At 41.0% G+C, this 15,031-nt stretch overlaps 1 protein-coding gene across 3 annotated transcripts in view; it reads left to right on the top strand.

Moving 5' to 3' along the window:
- The window catches only part of PRSS12 (serine protease 12), a 66,308-nt gene that overhangs the window by 39,089 nt on the left and 12,188 nt on the right, over nucleotides 1-15,031 (top strand). For 2 of the 3 annotated variants that reach the window (XM_007054444.4, XM_027833945.3), the window contains 3 exons: nucleotides 5,548-5,753; nucleotides 7,310-7,388; nucleotides 11,149-11,271. In XM_007054444.4, coding sequence (XP_007054506.2) covers nucleotides 5,548-5,753; nucleotides 7,310-7,388; nucleotides 11,149-11,271 — 408 coding nt within the window. The remainder of the gene's footprint in view (nucleotides 1-5,547; nucleotides 5,754-7,309; nucleotides 7,389-11,148; nucleotides 11,272-15,031) is intronic. The other variant, XM_027833941.3, reaches the window with a different exon arrangement.

Raw genomic sequence — 15,031 nt, 5'->3', positions numbered from 1 at the left:
TTTGACCAGTGTACATGGCAGAGGGGCATTGCTGGCACATGATGGCATATATCACATTGGTAGATGCGCAGGTGAACGAGCCTCTGATAGTGTGGCTGATGTGATTAGGCCCTATGATGATGTCCCCTGAATAGATATGTGGACACAGTTGGCAACGGGCTTTGTTGCAAGGATAGGTTTGCTCCAACCCCTCAGACAGAGACAAACAACTACAAGATCTCTATCAAGCATTCTTACAACTACAATACCCACCTACTGAAGTGAAGAAACAGATTGACAGAGCTAGAAGAGTACCCAGAAGTTACCTACTACAGGACAGGCCCAACAAAGAAAATAACACAATGCCACTACCCATCACCTTCAGCCCCCAACTAAAACCTCTCCAACGCATCATCAAGGATCTAAACCTATCCTGAAGGATGACCCATCACTCTCACAGATCTTGGGAGACAGGCCAATCCTTGCTTACAGACAGCCCCCCAACCTGAAGCAAATACTCACCAGCAACCACACACCATACAACAAAAACACTAACCCAGGAACCTATCCTTGCAACAAAGCCCGTTGCCAACTGTGTCCACATATCTATTCAGGGGACACCATCACAGGGCCTAATCACATCAGCCACGCTATCAGAGGCTCGTTCACTTGCACATCTACCAATGTGATATATGCCATCATGTGCCAGCAATGCCTCTCTGCCATGTACATTGGTCAAACTGGACAGTCTCTGCGTAAAAGAATCAATGGACACAAATCAGACGTCAAGAATTATATCATTCAAAAACTAGTCGGAGAACACTTCAATCTCTTTGGTCACTCGATTACAGACCTAAAAGTGGCAATTCTTCAACAAAACATCTTCAGAAACAGACTCCAACGAGAGACTGCTGAATTGGAATTAATTTGCAAACTGGATACAATTAACTTAGGCTTGAATAAAGACTGGGAGTGGATGTGTCATTTCACAAAGTAGAACTATTTCCCCATGTTCATTCCCCCTACCACCTCCACTGTTCCTCACACATTCTTGTCAACTGCTGGAAATGGCCTACCTTGATTATCACTACAAAAGGTTCCCCCCCCCCACAACACCCCCGCTCTCCTGCTGGTAATAGCTCACCTTACCTGGTCACTCCTGTTACAGTGTGTATGGGAACACCCATTGTTTCATGTTCTCTGTGTATATAAATCTCCCCACTGTATTTTCCACTGCATGCATCCGATGAAGTGAGCTGTAGTTCACAAAAGCTAATGCTCAAATAAATTTGTTAGTCTCTAAGGTGCCACAAGTACTCCTTTCTTTTTAAATGATAGCAGGGTATGAAAACAGAAAATAGAAGATCAAATTAAAATCACACATATGTATTAAAGAAATGTATGTACTGCAATTAGTGTCCTACTCAAAAGAGCAAGGACTGGGGCCTTTTGAACTAATTAACAGGATTTCCCAATTAACAGATATCTCCATTTTAACAGTAATGCCCCTGCAGAGCTCATCATGTTACTGTATAAGGCCATGAACCTGGGAGGAACTACTGAGATAGTGATTGAGGCCCAGAGCCTCAGAGGTATTTAGATGCGTAAGTGCCACTGATTTCACTAAATACATCTGAGGCTCTGGCGCCAACCCTGCTGCCTGTCCTGGGGCAACTGTGAGATACCGGCTCTGGTGACCCAGCATGTGCAGCTGGAGTGGAAGGTGGTAATTAAGTAATATATACACTTTCTGATAAAGATGGACTGAAAGCTGTTGTTACAGCATATTCTTGCACAAAACTAAGACCTAAATAACATTAAATATCCAGATTTCCCAATGAGTGGAATTACTTTCCCCATTAAGCAGTACTATTTGTCGTTGAGCATCATTAGACTTAAGTCTGTTCCATGGGAGACGTCCTTTTTAAAACAATTTTTTGATTAAGCAAGTGTCGATTAAGTGGAGTGCACTGAATAAACTCCCATGCATAGAAATGATCAGCAGTGTGGCAGCCTGCACCAGTGCATGGCAAGAGAAAAGTTTGTTAAAACGGTGTGGAAGAGCTCCCTTGAAACAGGCTACTCATACTGATACTTCTGATGCTTTGGCAGCTATACCCTTTGCGCCAATGAATAATCTAATCTCTCTCTCTCCTTCTCCTTCATATTTCTTCTTAAAAACTACTACTTTTGCCTCCATATCTTTTTGTGTACAAACTGTTGACTTGTATGTTGTATTGTTTTGTGTGAGATTTAGATTTTAAGCTCTTTGGGGGGTGTGGACTTTTAAGTATTTAATAAAACACTATGAGCACAATGACACACCGTAAATAATAACTATTCCTAGGAGAAGGGTTTAGCAATGAAAGGTGGTAATTCACAATCAGGTAAATTAATTTACCCTGAGGAACTGTAGGAAAATAGCTCACTAAACATTACTAGATGCTCTTGACAAAGTTTTCTTAAAGGCAGATCCCCAAAGTAGATACGATTTTGCAATAAAAGCCTGGAATTTGTCATTGTTTTGTGATACTATATATGTACACATCAGCTCCCCACAGAAATCAGGGAGTTTGTATGTTCCTTGTGTCTGTGACTGCAATCAGTATAATTGTTCGGAGAGGTGTAGGGGGAGGATTTGGAACACACCGTTTGTGGCTAACAAGTTAAACAAATCATTCTAAACCCATTATGTAAAGATTGTCCTATAATGCTTCCAAAGTCAGCGAGGCTTTGTCTTATCTGGCATGTACGTTCAGGTCATACAAATTAAAATGTCTAGGGACAGCTTGACCTTGTGCTACCAACTCTGTCAGCTGTCTTCTAAAATTTTCTTTTGCAGATTTTTGCAATTCACTTATTTTATTCTGCATTCCCTTTTTATTCCTCCTTTTTAGTGTGTTGTCAAAAATCCACATAGGGAATATAGATGTGCATATTCAAGTCTGAAAAGAGAGGAACATTTCACCCACCACTCTCCAGTCTAAATTATATGGACGTTCGAGATCTTTGACCCCTGATCCAGCCATGTTGTGCTGCTCTCCAGTGGAAGGGGATTCTTCCATTACTATGGAATCCCCAGCTGGTGCAGAGCCTGTGCAGCTGCTCCTGGGCTACTCCCTCCCAACACGGGGGGGTGTTACTTATTTTGCTGCCTCATTTGGTATTATTAAACATCCCGGTTTGAAATGTTAATCTGCACAAATGCACTCATGCTTCTCACTGGACATGCAGTTATCCCTTTGGACACATAATAATGTCCTGCTTTTCAAAATGTAGCCTTAGGTTATGTCTACACTGCAGTAAAAGACCTGCAGCACTGCCATGCCTGGCCCAGGTCAGCTGACTCGGGTTCACAGGGCTCAGGCTGTGGGGTTAAAACTTGCAGTGTAGACGTTTGGGCTCCAGGAGGAGCCCAGGCTCTGAAATCCCGTGAATGGGGGTAGGCCTCAGGGAAGGGTATGTCTACACTGCAATTAAAAACCTGCAGCTGGCCCCATGCCAGCTGATGTGGGCTCCTGGGCTCAAGCTGGGGGGCTGTTTAATTCTGGTGTAGATGTTCTGGCTTAGGCTGTGGCCTGAGCTCTGGGACATTCCCACCTTGCAAGGCCCTAGAGCCAGGGTACCAGCCCAAGCGTCTTGAACTGCAATTAAATAGCCCATTAGCCCAAGCCTGAGTCAGCTGACCCGGGCTCTGAGACTCCGTACCAAGGATTTTGTATTGCCGTGTAGATGTAGTATACCTTAGTTGAAAATATATGCACATGGTATAATATAACCATACCCTACAGCTCTATAGCACTCAGTACATTGTTTCAGAGTAACAGCCGTGTTAGTCTGTATTCTCAAAAAGAAAAGGAGTACTTGTGGCACCTTAGAGACTAACCAATTTATTTGAGCATAAGCTTTCGTGAGCTACGAAGTGAGCTGTGGCTCACGAAAGCTTATGCTCAAATAAATTGGTTAGTCTCTAAGGTGCCACAAGTACTCCTTTTCTTTCAGTACATTGTATTTCAACAAAACGACCCTAACTTTCATTTTACTAATCTGCAAACCTGTAATTCTCTCACTCACACAGAGTGTTCTTGTGTGCTCACCCACTTCTCAGCAAAGCCAGCAGGGATGTCTTCGATCACTAATACTTCATAGACTTATACACAATACACTACAGAACATTTACTAATACACTATGAAGCTTTATCATAAGTAATTAAAAATAAACTATATCTGTCACTTAAATGAACAAAGTGGATGCTGAGATGAATTATTCTTGCTTTTTTATTGTTCACTCGCTGGCTAATTTGCAAAATTCAGTCATTTACAATGGGCCTTCCAGTTATTAGTGAAATGCTACTGTATTGCACATAATCTGTAAGGATCAGACTTTCAAACCCTAATAAGATGCCTTAAATCCCACAAATGGATTCTCAGCCTGACACCTATCCATATAAATGTATGTCTCATGTACCTAAATGATGTTTTCATCATCCCAAGTTCAGGATTTGGACATCCTATGAAAGAACTCATATTTCAAAATGGGCTTCACACAAGTTTTTTAGTGGTGATTACAGATTTAGGGCCCAATACTTCAAGATTTTGCATGTCCTCAACTGCTACTGAAGCACTTTGCAGAAATGGGCCCTTATGAAGCTAAATTAATCTCTGGTGTAACTCCATTGATTTCAATGGAGTTACACCTGGGATAAAGTTGACGAACTCCATCTAATCTAAGGATATCTGTAATGCCCATCACTGTAGTCTCTAATATTTTGATTAAAGCTTGGCTAAATTGATAGATAAACTACCTACCTCTGGTGGCACAAAGACAGCATAGCAGCTCCTTACTAGTTATTAGTATGGGACATGGCCTGGGCTGGAAAAGATCCAACTCTGAACTTTACTCTTTGCAAAAGTATTATTACAACAATGAAATTTATCTCTTTCTCTAATTGTATTATTATTTTACATCTAAAACAAAAGTACAAGGGGCTTCAGTTTGAAGGTTATATTCTGTATATACTGTTAGTGATTTTCTGTGCCATGCTGCCATGATTTATATTCATAGTTGCCATTAATGTATGGTATACTTGAAGACATAGTTCCCAGTAAACTGTAGGTCTCCTTCCTTATTTCGCCAGTTTAGTTTTTGGAAAGAATCGTAACACAAATAAATTATTTTTAATGTACACAGATGCTGAGTTTAGACAAGGATTAAACAGATTATGGAAAAAAAATTAGCGTGGGTTTTTGTTTCATGCTATTACAATATAAAAATCCTTTTCCTTTTCATAGAGCTTTTTAGCTAAGGATACAGAAGCATTTTACAAACAAATAAATCCTCCAAAGTTAGTTAGTTATTATTCTAGTGTATAGATAAGTTAATAGAGGCAATGAGAAGTAAGTGACTTATCCAAAGTTCTGCAGTGAACTAGAAACAGAACTTGGAATAAAACCTTAAAGTCTTCATCCTTAGTACCCTACTCACATCCTCTTCTATATATTTCAGTTTAGGCAAATGTAGGACAATGCTTACAACATTTTAATTAAACAACGGTGTTCTGCTTGCAGAGGCTCAGCTAGAGCAAGGACTATGGCATATTTTGGGGAAGGGAAAGGACCAATCCATGTGGATAATGTGAAATGTACAGGAAATGAGAGATCCCTGACAGACTGCATAAAACAGGATATTGGAACACACAACTGCCGTCACAGTGAAGATGCTGGTGTGATTTGCGACTACCTTGGCAAGAAAGCATCCGGGAACAGTAATAAAGGTGAAGTACCTTTGTGAGGTTTATGGCAATAGATTCAAAACTAGGTATATTATGATGATTGCTAGAAAAATAAAAGAAAGTGAAAAATCTGATCTCACAGGAGAAAAACATACATATTTATATTTAAAAAAAAAAGGCAAGAAATGCACTGTACCTTAAAATCTATGGGTCAGGTGCTTGCTCTTTGTCATTCTGGCAGTGGAAAGGAACCACAAAGCCAACTTAAATGGCACAGAGGAATCCTCTAGCTTAACCACATGGGGCCCATTGCAGTTAGGTGCAGCCAGGGCTTTAAGTTATGCTGGATGTTAAACCAGATCCAGGGAGGCATAAAGGTGAGAGAAAACCACCTTTGTTCCCTCCCACCATCTGTGCCAAGCATAGATTGGCTGCAGCTGAGGACTAAGCCCTACACAGAGCCAAATTCTTCTCTCACATCAGTGTAAATTAGGAATTACTTCCTTGTATACAGTTTCAGAGTAGCAGCCAAGTTAGCCTGTATTCGCAAAAAGAAAAGGAGTACTTGCGGCACCTTAGAGACTTACAAATTTATTTGAGCATAAGGTTTCGTGAGCTACAGCTAAGGATGAAGTGAGGTGTAGCTCACAAAAGCTTATGCTCAAATACATTTTTTAGTCTCTAAGGTGCCACAAGTACTCCTTTTCTTCTTGTATACAGTGTGACTATAGCCATGTCAGTCCCAGGGTACTAGAGAGACAAGGTGGGTGAGGTAATGTTGTGTATTGGACATATTTCTGTTGGTGGGTGTGACAAGCTTTTGAGCGTACAGTTTTTGAGCTTGCAAGATGCTGAGTGCCATCACCATCCAGTGAGACCTGGAGAGCTCTGTATAAGTACAAAAACTTCTCTGACCAAGAGAAGTTGGTCTAATAAAAGAGATTACCTCACCCACCCTGTCTCTCAAATTACTTTGTAGAAGTCAAAGGAGTGACTCCAGATTTACGCTGATGTAACTGAGAGCAGAATATTGGTCTTCCATTTAAATCACTTCAGACATGAAAAATAAGGAAAGATTTCCAGCTCTTTGTGTGTATTATTCATATTATAACCTTCATATTTATTAAAAGATTCTTTTTTAGTGGATCACATGCAGAAGGGTAACTCATTCTTACACTGTGAACTGAAAAAAACTGCAGATAATGGTTTGAACACCTGTTTAGCTTTCTGTTAGGCATGGGTGATAGTGCTCATTGCCTAGTGATCACAATTCAGAAAATATTCTCAGCCAGACAGAACCTGTAAAAGATGTGGGTCAAAAATCTTTGTGTGGGAGTCCTGTGTATGGAGAGAGAACAGTGTGGGAGTCAAAATCCACCATGAAGATACCAGAATGAAATTTTGCTGTAGGAATATGTGATTATTGTTTAATTGGATTTCACTGACAAACTTTGAGAATAATATAAGGTGTGATCCTGCAAGGCAGGTCCTGAGCACACAACGCCCCCTGAGTTCATTGGATGGTGATGGTACTCTACCAAACCCTATATATTGTTGCTGTGTGGGAGTTTAAGGCCTAAACCTTATTTTCTGTTTAGATTCCCTTGCTTCTGTTTGTGGATTGAGGTTACTGCATCGTCGACAGAAGCGGATAATTGGTGGGAAAAATTCTTTAAGGTAAATGATATTCAGTACAGTGAAAGTCATTTTCAGTGTAAAATTGTGGGATGTGCAGTTGCCATAAGCCCTCAGCCTTGTTTAGCTACTGATTAAATTTTTTGCTTCTCATGAAATAAATGCAGATTAATAATGTGAATTTTGCCATGTTGGGCTTAGTTTGGCACAAAGAACATAATTTTGTTCAACAAGTATAGTTTTTTCCAGGCCAGTTAGAACTGGATGAACTATTCACCCATTAATTCAGAGTGAGTGAAGCTTTGTGCAGCCCCATCTAAAGGCTGCTGTTCCAGCCTACATCTCTTCCTCTGTCTCCTCATCTTCAGTCTCTTTGGGACATCATGGTGCATCATGACCTTTCTCTGACTATTTCTACACTACATGCCACTGGCAATACGTGTAGCTATACATCCACATTGTGGTATATAGCAGATGAACCTTTCCCTGCTGCCTCCCCTCTGTCAGAGCCTTTCCCAGCTGGCAGAATCTTTCCTGCAATGGATGAAGAGCTCCAGCAGTGGGGAGCTGCTGGAGTGTTTCTCTGTGGCAGGGAAGAACTCCAGCAGAGGGAACTGCCAGAGCCTCTCTTTCCTGCCAGAGCCTTTCCCGGTAGCCGCAGTCTTTTCTTGCTGTGGCAAAAGATTCCAGCAGCGGGGAAGCACAGCTTGGGAAAGCAGAGAGCTATGGAGGGTATGTACTCGGGTACATACCCACATCCAATTATGCAGACATTCCCATGAAGCCACTCTGCCTATAGTCCTTCCTGTATAGCCCACATGTGGGGCATAGGGGATGGTTTTTTATTTCTAGTGTATTTGTGAGCTATTTGATGTGAATATGCAATATTCAAAATTTGAGTAATTGGTTGGATACACAAATCACATTTCATGTTTCAATTTCTTGATCGACTGTGCGGAACTCTTACAGACAGATTTCCAGTGGGAAATCTTAGGATTATGAATTTAAAATTTGCTTTATGTGAATACTTTGTAATATGCACGTCAATTTTGTTGTCTGAGTTAACATTCCTGCTGGTGAATTTGTTCACTAGAATATTCCCAGAAAGCACACACAAAGAGAGCAGGAACACATTCAAAGCAAATCGGAAGACCAGATCAAAAAATAATCATTGATAAATTTTTGTAGTATTTACCAAACTCAGTGTCAGATATTGCATTTCACTTTTGGGTACATTGGAATTTTATTCTTTAATCAGCTTAAATTACTTTCCTTAGACAAACAGCCATTTCAGTTTCTCCTGAGAAGCAAATCCAGAATAGCTGTGAACCATACAGATGGATCTGTGGGTCTGCTATGCATTTAACAGAACTGTAAAAGGCTAAATAGTATGAAAGGAGGTTGGGTATTATTAACGCTTTAAAAACATCATTTTTCTCAAGTAAATATACTTCTTTGATGATGATATAGCTGTAAAATAAGACTTTGCATTAACTGGTAGTTGGTTCTTGGCCATATTGGTATATAACATGCTCCCATATGTTCACCCACCCACACTTGTATAACTGCAAATACAGATAGACTTGTTTTCTTAATATTTGTGAATTATGACAACCACAAAGACTATTCATAATATCTTATGAATACAGGAATAAGGAACAAAGTATAAGGAATGTGATGGTGAATGATACAAAGAATATTATAAAGCCTTCATAAAAAAATGGTGTGTCCTGTTTAGAATAATGTGCACAGTATTGGTCACCCCAACTCCAAAAGGCTATTGCAGATCAGGAGTGGGTTTCAGAAAAGAGCAACAAAAATGATCCAGGGAAAAACTGACATATGCAGAAAGATTGAAAAGCCTGGGATTGTTTACCGTACAAAGGAGACAAATAAGGGGATAAGCATATAAAAAATAATGAATAGTATAGAGAAAGTAGATCAGGAAATTCTGTTCTGCCAGTATCATACCACAAGAAAAAGGGGATAGATTATGAAAATAAAAGGTGGGAAATTCAAACCAATAAAAGGGAAAATACTTTTTCACACAATGTATTATTAGACTGTGGTACTTAGTACCACAGGACAATCATTGAGGCAAAGTATTTAACAGATTCAAAAAGGGATTGGGTATTATATGGGTCTCAGGAATATCCAGAATTATCATAACTAAGGCTGTGAGTCTTTCATGGAGGTCACAGATTCCGTGACTTTCCAGGACCTTGGTGACAGCTGCAGCAGCTGTTGAGGCTGACTCGGCGGGGCCCCAGGCAACTGGTCCCGGGCACTGTCCTGGAGCAGTGGCAGTGGTGGTGGGACCCTGGGCCGCCCCACAGCCCGGAGGAGCAGTGGTGGGGCCACGTGCCATCCCCCGGCCCAGAGGAGCAGCAGTGGTGGTGGGGCCACGGGCTGGCCCAGAGGCAGGTGGTGGGGCCCAGGCTGCCCCCAGGAGCAGTGGCGGTGGAGCCCTGGGCCACCCCCCAGCCTGGAGTGGTGGCAGCAGGGCCCCAGGCCGCCCCCACCTCCAGAGCAGCAGCAGCGACAGGGCCTTGGGCCACCCCCGCATTCCCCAGGAGCAACAGCATCTCCCCTCAGCAGGTAAGATTTAGTTAGGGGTATTTTTAATAAAAGTCACGGACAGGTCACTGGCCTTGACTTTTTGGTTATTGCCAGTGACCTGTCCATGATTTTTACTAAAAATACCCATGACTAAATCATAGCCTTAATCATAACTAATAACAAAAATTTTGAAAGGGATATCAAACCTCATGCTTCAGGTCTTAAGTCAATTTTTAACTATTAGAGACCAGGATGACCTCATGCTTCAGGTCTTAAGTCAATTTTTAACTATTAGAGACCAGGATGAGACCTATATGAAGGGCAGATTACCCTACTTTCCTCTGAAGCATCTGGTACTTGCTAGTGTCAGACACAGGACGCTGGACTAGATGGAACACTGCTCTGATCCTGTTTGTCAATTCCTGTGTTCCAGTATTCCTATTCAAATGGATAGTTGTCAAAATTAAACTAGCTGCTACTTATATTCTGGCTGCTGTTCTCTCTCTTCCCTTCTTGCTAGTTCCATCTATCTATGGGAAGATGTAAGAACTGAATCTTTTGATCCCACTGTCAATTCCATCTTTATAGGGTTGGGAATATGTATCCTTGATCTGCTAAATTGTTTAGATTTATCTTGAATAGATGACCACATGTGGAGAGATGAGATGGAGCTAATCCGTGTATTTCTTGTTGTTTCTGCTTTTCTCTTAATCTCGTTGATTTTGAAGATTTGCTTTACATCCAGTCAAGGGCAGATGGAGCAGTTAGCATTAATGGGAACAGAAAAGCTCATGGAACTCTCCCCATTCTCTACTCCCAGATTTTTGGCCTGGTAGCCTTCTCCTCACTGTTGCATATTTTTATGTGGTAACTATTAGAACTGCTATATCTCTTCTCTCACTTGGATAATATTTGGTGGGGGACACAGATCGTATGTTTTTGGCACGAAGGATGTATTCTGAGAAGGGATGATTAAACTGATTCATAGTGGGATGAAGTGCTGAGAGAGTTCGATGTCCAAGTAGTCTGTAAACTAACCTTGGGGGTTGTTGAATGGAATTCTGAATGCTATACTAACATGATTAAATGGTCTCCCAATTGTTACTCAGTAAATAATGTGTCTTAAGTTATTTAAACCAATGTAGCAATAGTGGTTCTACACTCAAGACAGCTTGCCAGTTACCTTTACTCTTCTATTTTGCTTAGTACACTAAAAGACACGACTGATTTATTCTCTCTTTAGGGGCGGTTGGCCCTGGCAGGTTGCCCTCCGACTGAAATCATCTCATGGTGATGGAAGACTCTTATGTGGTGCCACACTCATCAGCAGCTGCTGGGTGATCACTGCAGCACACTGTTTTAAGAGGTAGTACTGCATGATTAACAATGGGATACATTTCCAGTACCACTGCATTGCTACCTTTTTGAGGCCAGTGGGAATGATACAGAGGCAAAACCCCACTCTTGCCCACCAGTATATTGAAAATTGTTCCCAAAGAGACTGACTTCTGTTAAAAAAAAAGTTCTGTATTTAACTCGTATGTTAAAACTATTCTTACTCCCACATTCTAGCATTACATAGATTGCATTCATCACTCAACAGATTTATGTTCAGAATTTCACCATTTCCAGAGAAAAACTTTATAGAGAAAGCTTCAGACTTCCCTAGCATAATCACCTAAGGGGCCTGGCCCCTCAAAACACCACAGTGTACAGGTATCTGTTAACTTGGCAAGTTGAGGTGAGAACAAACAAGTACTTGGATCCTGTGTTGTATTTTGATGTTCTGTTTGGTAAGGCACAGTCAGCTATGAAATTTAAGTGACAGTTTTCCTGTAATGTTTTACAGACTACCTGAGCTGACCTCTAAGACCCTCTCTTTGATCAAAACATTCTTCTTATTTTGTGGAATCTAAGGGAAAAGTAAATTTGCACCTTGCCCTTGTCTGGATCTAATTAGTTTTTCTTATTCCTTCAGCCAGGCTGACAACAACTGCCTTACTCTCTGGTTTCTTAGTGTACAAAAATTAAGTATTTTGTAGCCATCTTAAGGATTCCGCCAGCACTCTCAGGGAAGCTTTAAAACACCTTCAGCCAAATACAGGGGTGAGTCTACGAGGCTCTAAGCTGCTGTAACTTACACCTTCTTCCAGCTATTCAGCCTACTATACAGTAAGTTACACCACCTTCAGCTCCCTTCCACCTACTTACCACTTGATATGTAACTAAAGCTCCCTTACAAATCATCTCTGAATTGGCCTGTTCTATTTCACCACCTACATTAAACTGTCATCTAACTTTTCTATATTTATTCTCCCATTTTTGCTTTTTGTATACACTTTTTCTTTTTTACGATCTTCCTGCTCAGTTTCTTTTGTGACAGCCCAGTCCAATATTTGTAACATCACAGTTCACTGCCACTGAAGTTACTGCAATGTCACAAGTACTGATTTAAATAGCAAGGAGGTGGATATAATCAACAGCTGTGGAGAAAGCTTCATTTTGAGACCAACATCTTGCAGCAATGACTGGGAAAGAAATATAGAATAACTTCATAATAATTATAAGGAAGTTGGCTAAAATTTGCCTAAGTGTGCTGGGAGCAATTTAATTTCAACCTTTGGCCCCTTCTTTTTCCTCACTTCCCACTAGAAAAGAGGCAGAAGATTGCTTTCATTACAATGAATGGAAATTGGTACCTTTTTTTAGAGGCAGCTGCTCAACATCTTTTCATTTTCATGTTTCCAGCAGTCATGTGGGACTCTTCTTGGTAACTGTTCAAGCCTTAATGGCCAGACTTTGTTCATTAAATCGCAGACTCTTTCCACTGAGATTCAAGCTGTTTTTGTTGTAGAAAATGAAAGAGCAAAGTCTTGGGTTTCTGTCATTAAAATGACTATAAACTGACCTCTTCATGCCTGTTCATGAGTCCCATGGTAATAACTAAGGATGAAGCACTTTAGAAAGACTTTTGATAGAGCATTTTATTCAAGGCTTGAAAACAAAGCACTCTCTCTCCTTCTCTCCTGTTATTGAAATCTTGTCTAATAGTAATTTGTGTATTTCACATTTTGGACACATGGGGGCAGATTCTTTACCCCCATCAGCACTCCACTAAGGCATAGCAGAGAAGGGGGAAGACAGGAGCAAGCCAATTGTGGCTCCCTGATCCTCAGCCACTGGCCAGGAAGCAGCTCTAGCTTACATCTGTGGAGAACTAGGTGATGCTCTGCCCCCTCCTTTAACTTTCCAGTTTGCACATGTCCTGTCCCTGGAATGCCCAAGGCACACTACCCCGTTCCCATTTTGCTGGGGTTGTGGTGGGGAGAGAGTGGCAGAGCTGCCACCATGATCTTTCTGACACCAGAGAGTTCCTGTACCCAGGGCAAATTCTCCAATGACTATCTCTGGCTAAAGATAAAAAAATTCTAGCCTCATGGTGTCCCCCACAGTCTCTTTACCATTCCTTGCATCACAAGAATAGGCATCCACTAGGTACATTTTTCAGCTTTTCTAATCTGTTGTAAATAGAAAAATTGATATTTTCCCTATTATATCCTTCTGTCCCCATGTAGCAACTGAACTGGAGCATCTCATCTTGGGTTGAATCTGAGCAGACGCCTCCATCGTGAACTGCTCATTAATATGCAGCTGAGCAAGGAAGCACATAAACCTACACACAAATCTTCAGTGAGGACTGAAACAACTCTATGGCCCAAATTAATCTCTGGTATAATTCCATTGATTTGAATGGTTGCACTAGGGATTGATTTGGCCTTCTGTGTCCGAAATATCCATTTATACAGTGCTTACTCTCGCTAAAGCCTATCTGGGAAAGCAAGAATGCAGAGCCTTACAGTGAGAATGATAGATGAAGGCACATGTAGTAGTTAGCAGTAGATTTAGTGTGGAGAATGTATTAGCCTCATATTGAGTGGTCAGGTAAGGAAGAATTTTTGAACTAGTAGTGCTGTTTTAGGACTATCTTTTTGAAGTATCAAGGACTAGACTGGGGCCAAATGCTTCTTGTGCATGTAAGAGGTGGAATATCCAACTGGTGGGCACAATTACAGCCTCTGGCCTCTTTGTATCTCAGGTGCTCCCTCATGCACCCCCTGTGGCACAAACCACTACAGCAGAAGTAGGGGAGGAGACAGGACCATATACCACCCCCAATGCTCCCCAGTACACATGTTCACAAGTTGGAGGATCTGACCAGCCCTCAAAGGGAATACATCAAATCCCTTTTAAGAGATACAGCAATGGGTTCACTCCCCATGTGCCAGGATGTTCCAACACACAGCAGTGCTTAACTAGCCTAAAGGAATCCAATGCTGTTCGTGAAAATAAATTAACAAAGTTGTAGGCTTGCTTTACTCCACACTTTCCTCCAGTAGTGTTTCCACTTCCATCTTTAATTTTTCTCTAATTCCAAACAGATGCAACTTGATTTTGATTCAGAATTATATCACTGTTTGATATTATTTTTCTTGATATCCTGCCCATTCTATTACAAAGTTTTGCCACAAGCTGTCATAGCAGCTGAGAACTCAGGACAATTTGCAATTCCGGAAGTAACACATTGCTAGATCCAGGTAATTAAAAAGATGAGTCATTCAGTAAAAATGAAATGATAATGACCACGATGTCACTTTAGGAGTACATTAGGTTACTTGAACACTGTACTTCCTTCATACTAGACCTAAGCTCTTCTCTAGCACATTCTAGCTGAGGATGCTAGTGCTTTTTAAACATTAATGAAGTAAATTTCCCCATATCCCTGGGAAGTTAATATTAATCTCATTTTACAAATGGGGATACTGAGGCACTGAGCAGCTCAATGCCCGGTGTCACACTGAAAGTTAATGACAAAGTTGAGAATAGAACCCAGGTCTTCCAGTCCCAGTCCCTTCCACTAGACAACTCTGCCTCTTTTTTGTATTGGCCCTTGTGCAATGTTTAAATTTGACAATATGCGTAATTATGTTCAGAGTTATTGGAAAGAACAAAAGATCATTGTCTACAGATCAAAGTCAATTCTGAGCAGTCTATACAGGACTTGTGTGAATGCCCGTGCACTGGAGTAGGGTAAATCAGTATTCAGACAGCTCATTCAGCCCCAGTCT

This window comes from Chelonia mydas, chromosome 4 (genome assembly GCF_015237465.2).
Source record: "Chelonia mydas isolate rCheMyd1 chromosome 4, rCheMyd1.pri.v2, whole genome shotgun sequence".
NCBI classification, from domain to species: Eukaryota; Metazoa; Chordata; order Testudines; family Cheloniidae; genus Chelonia; species Chelonia mydas.
This window is presented reverse-complemented; position numbering and strand designations above follow the sequence as displayed.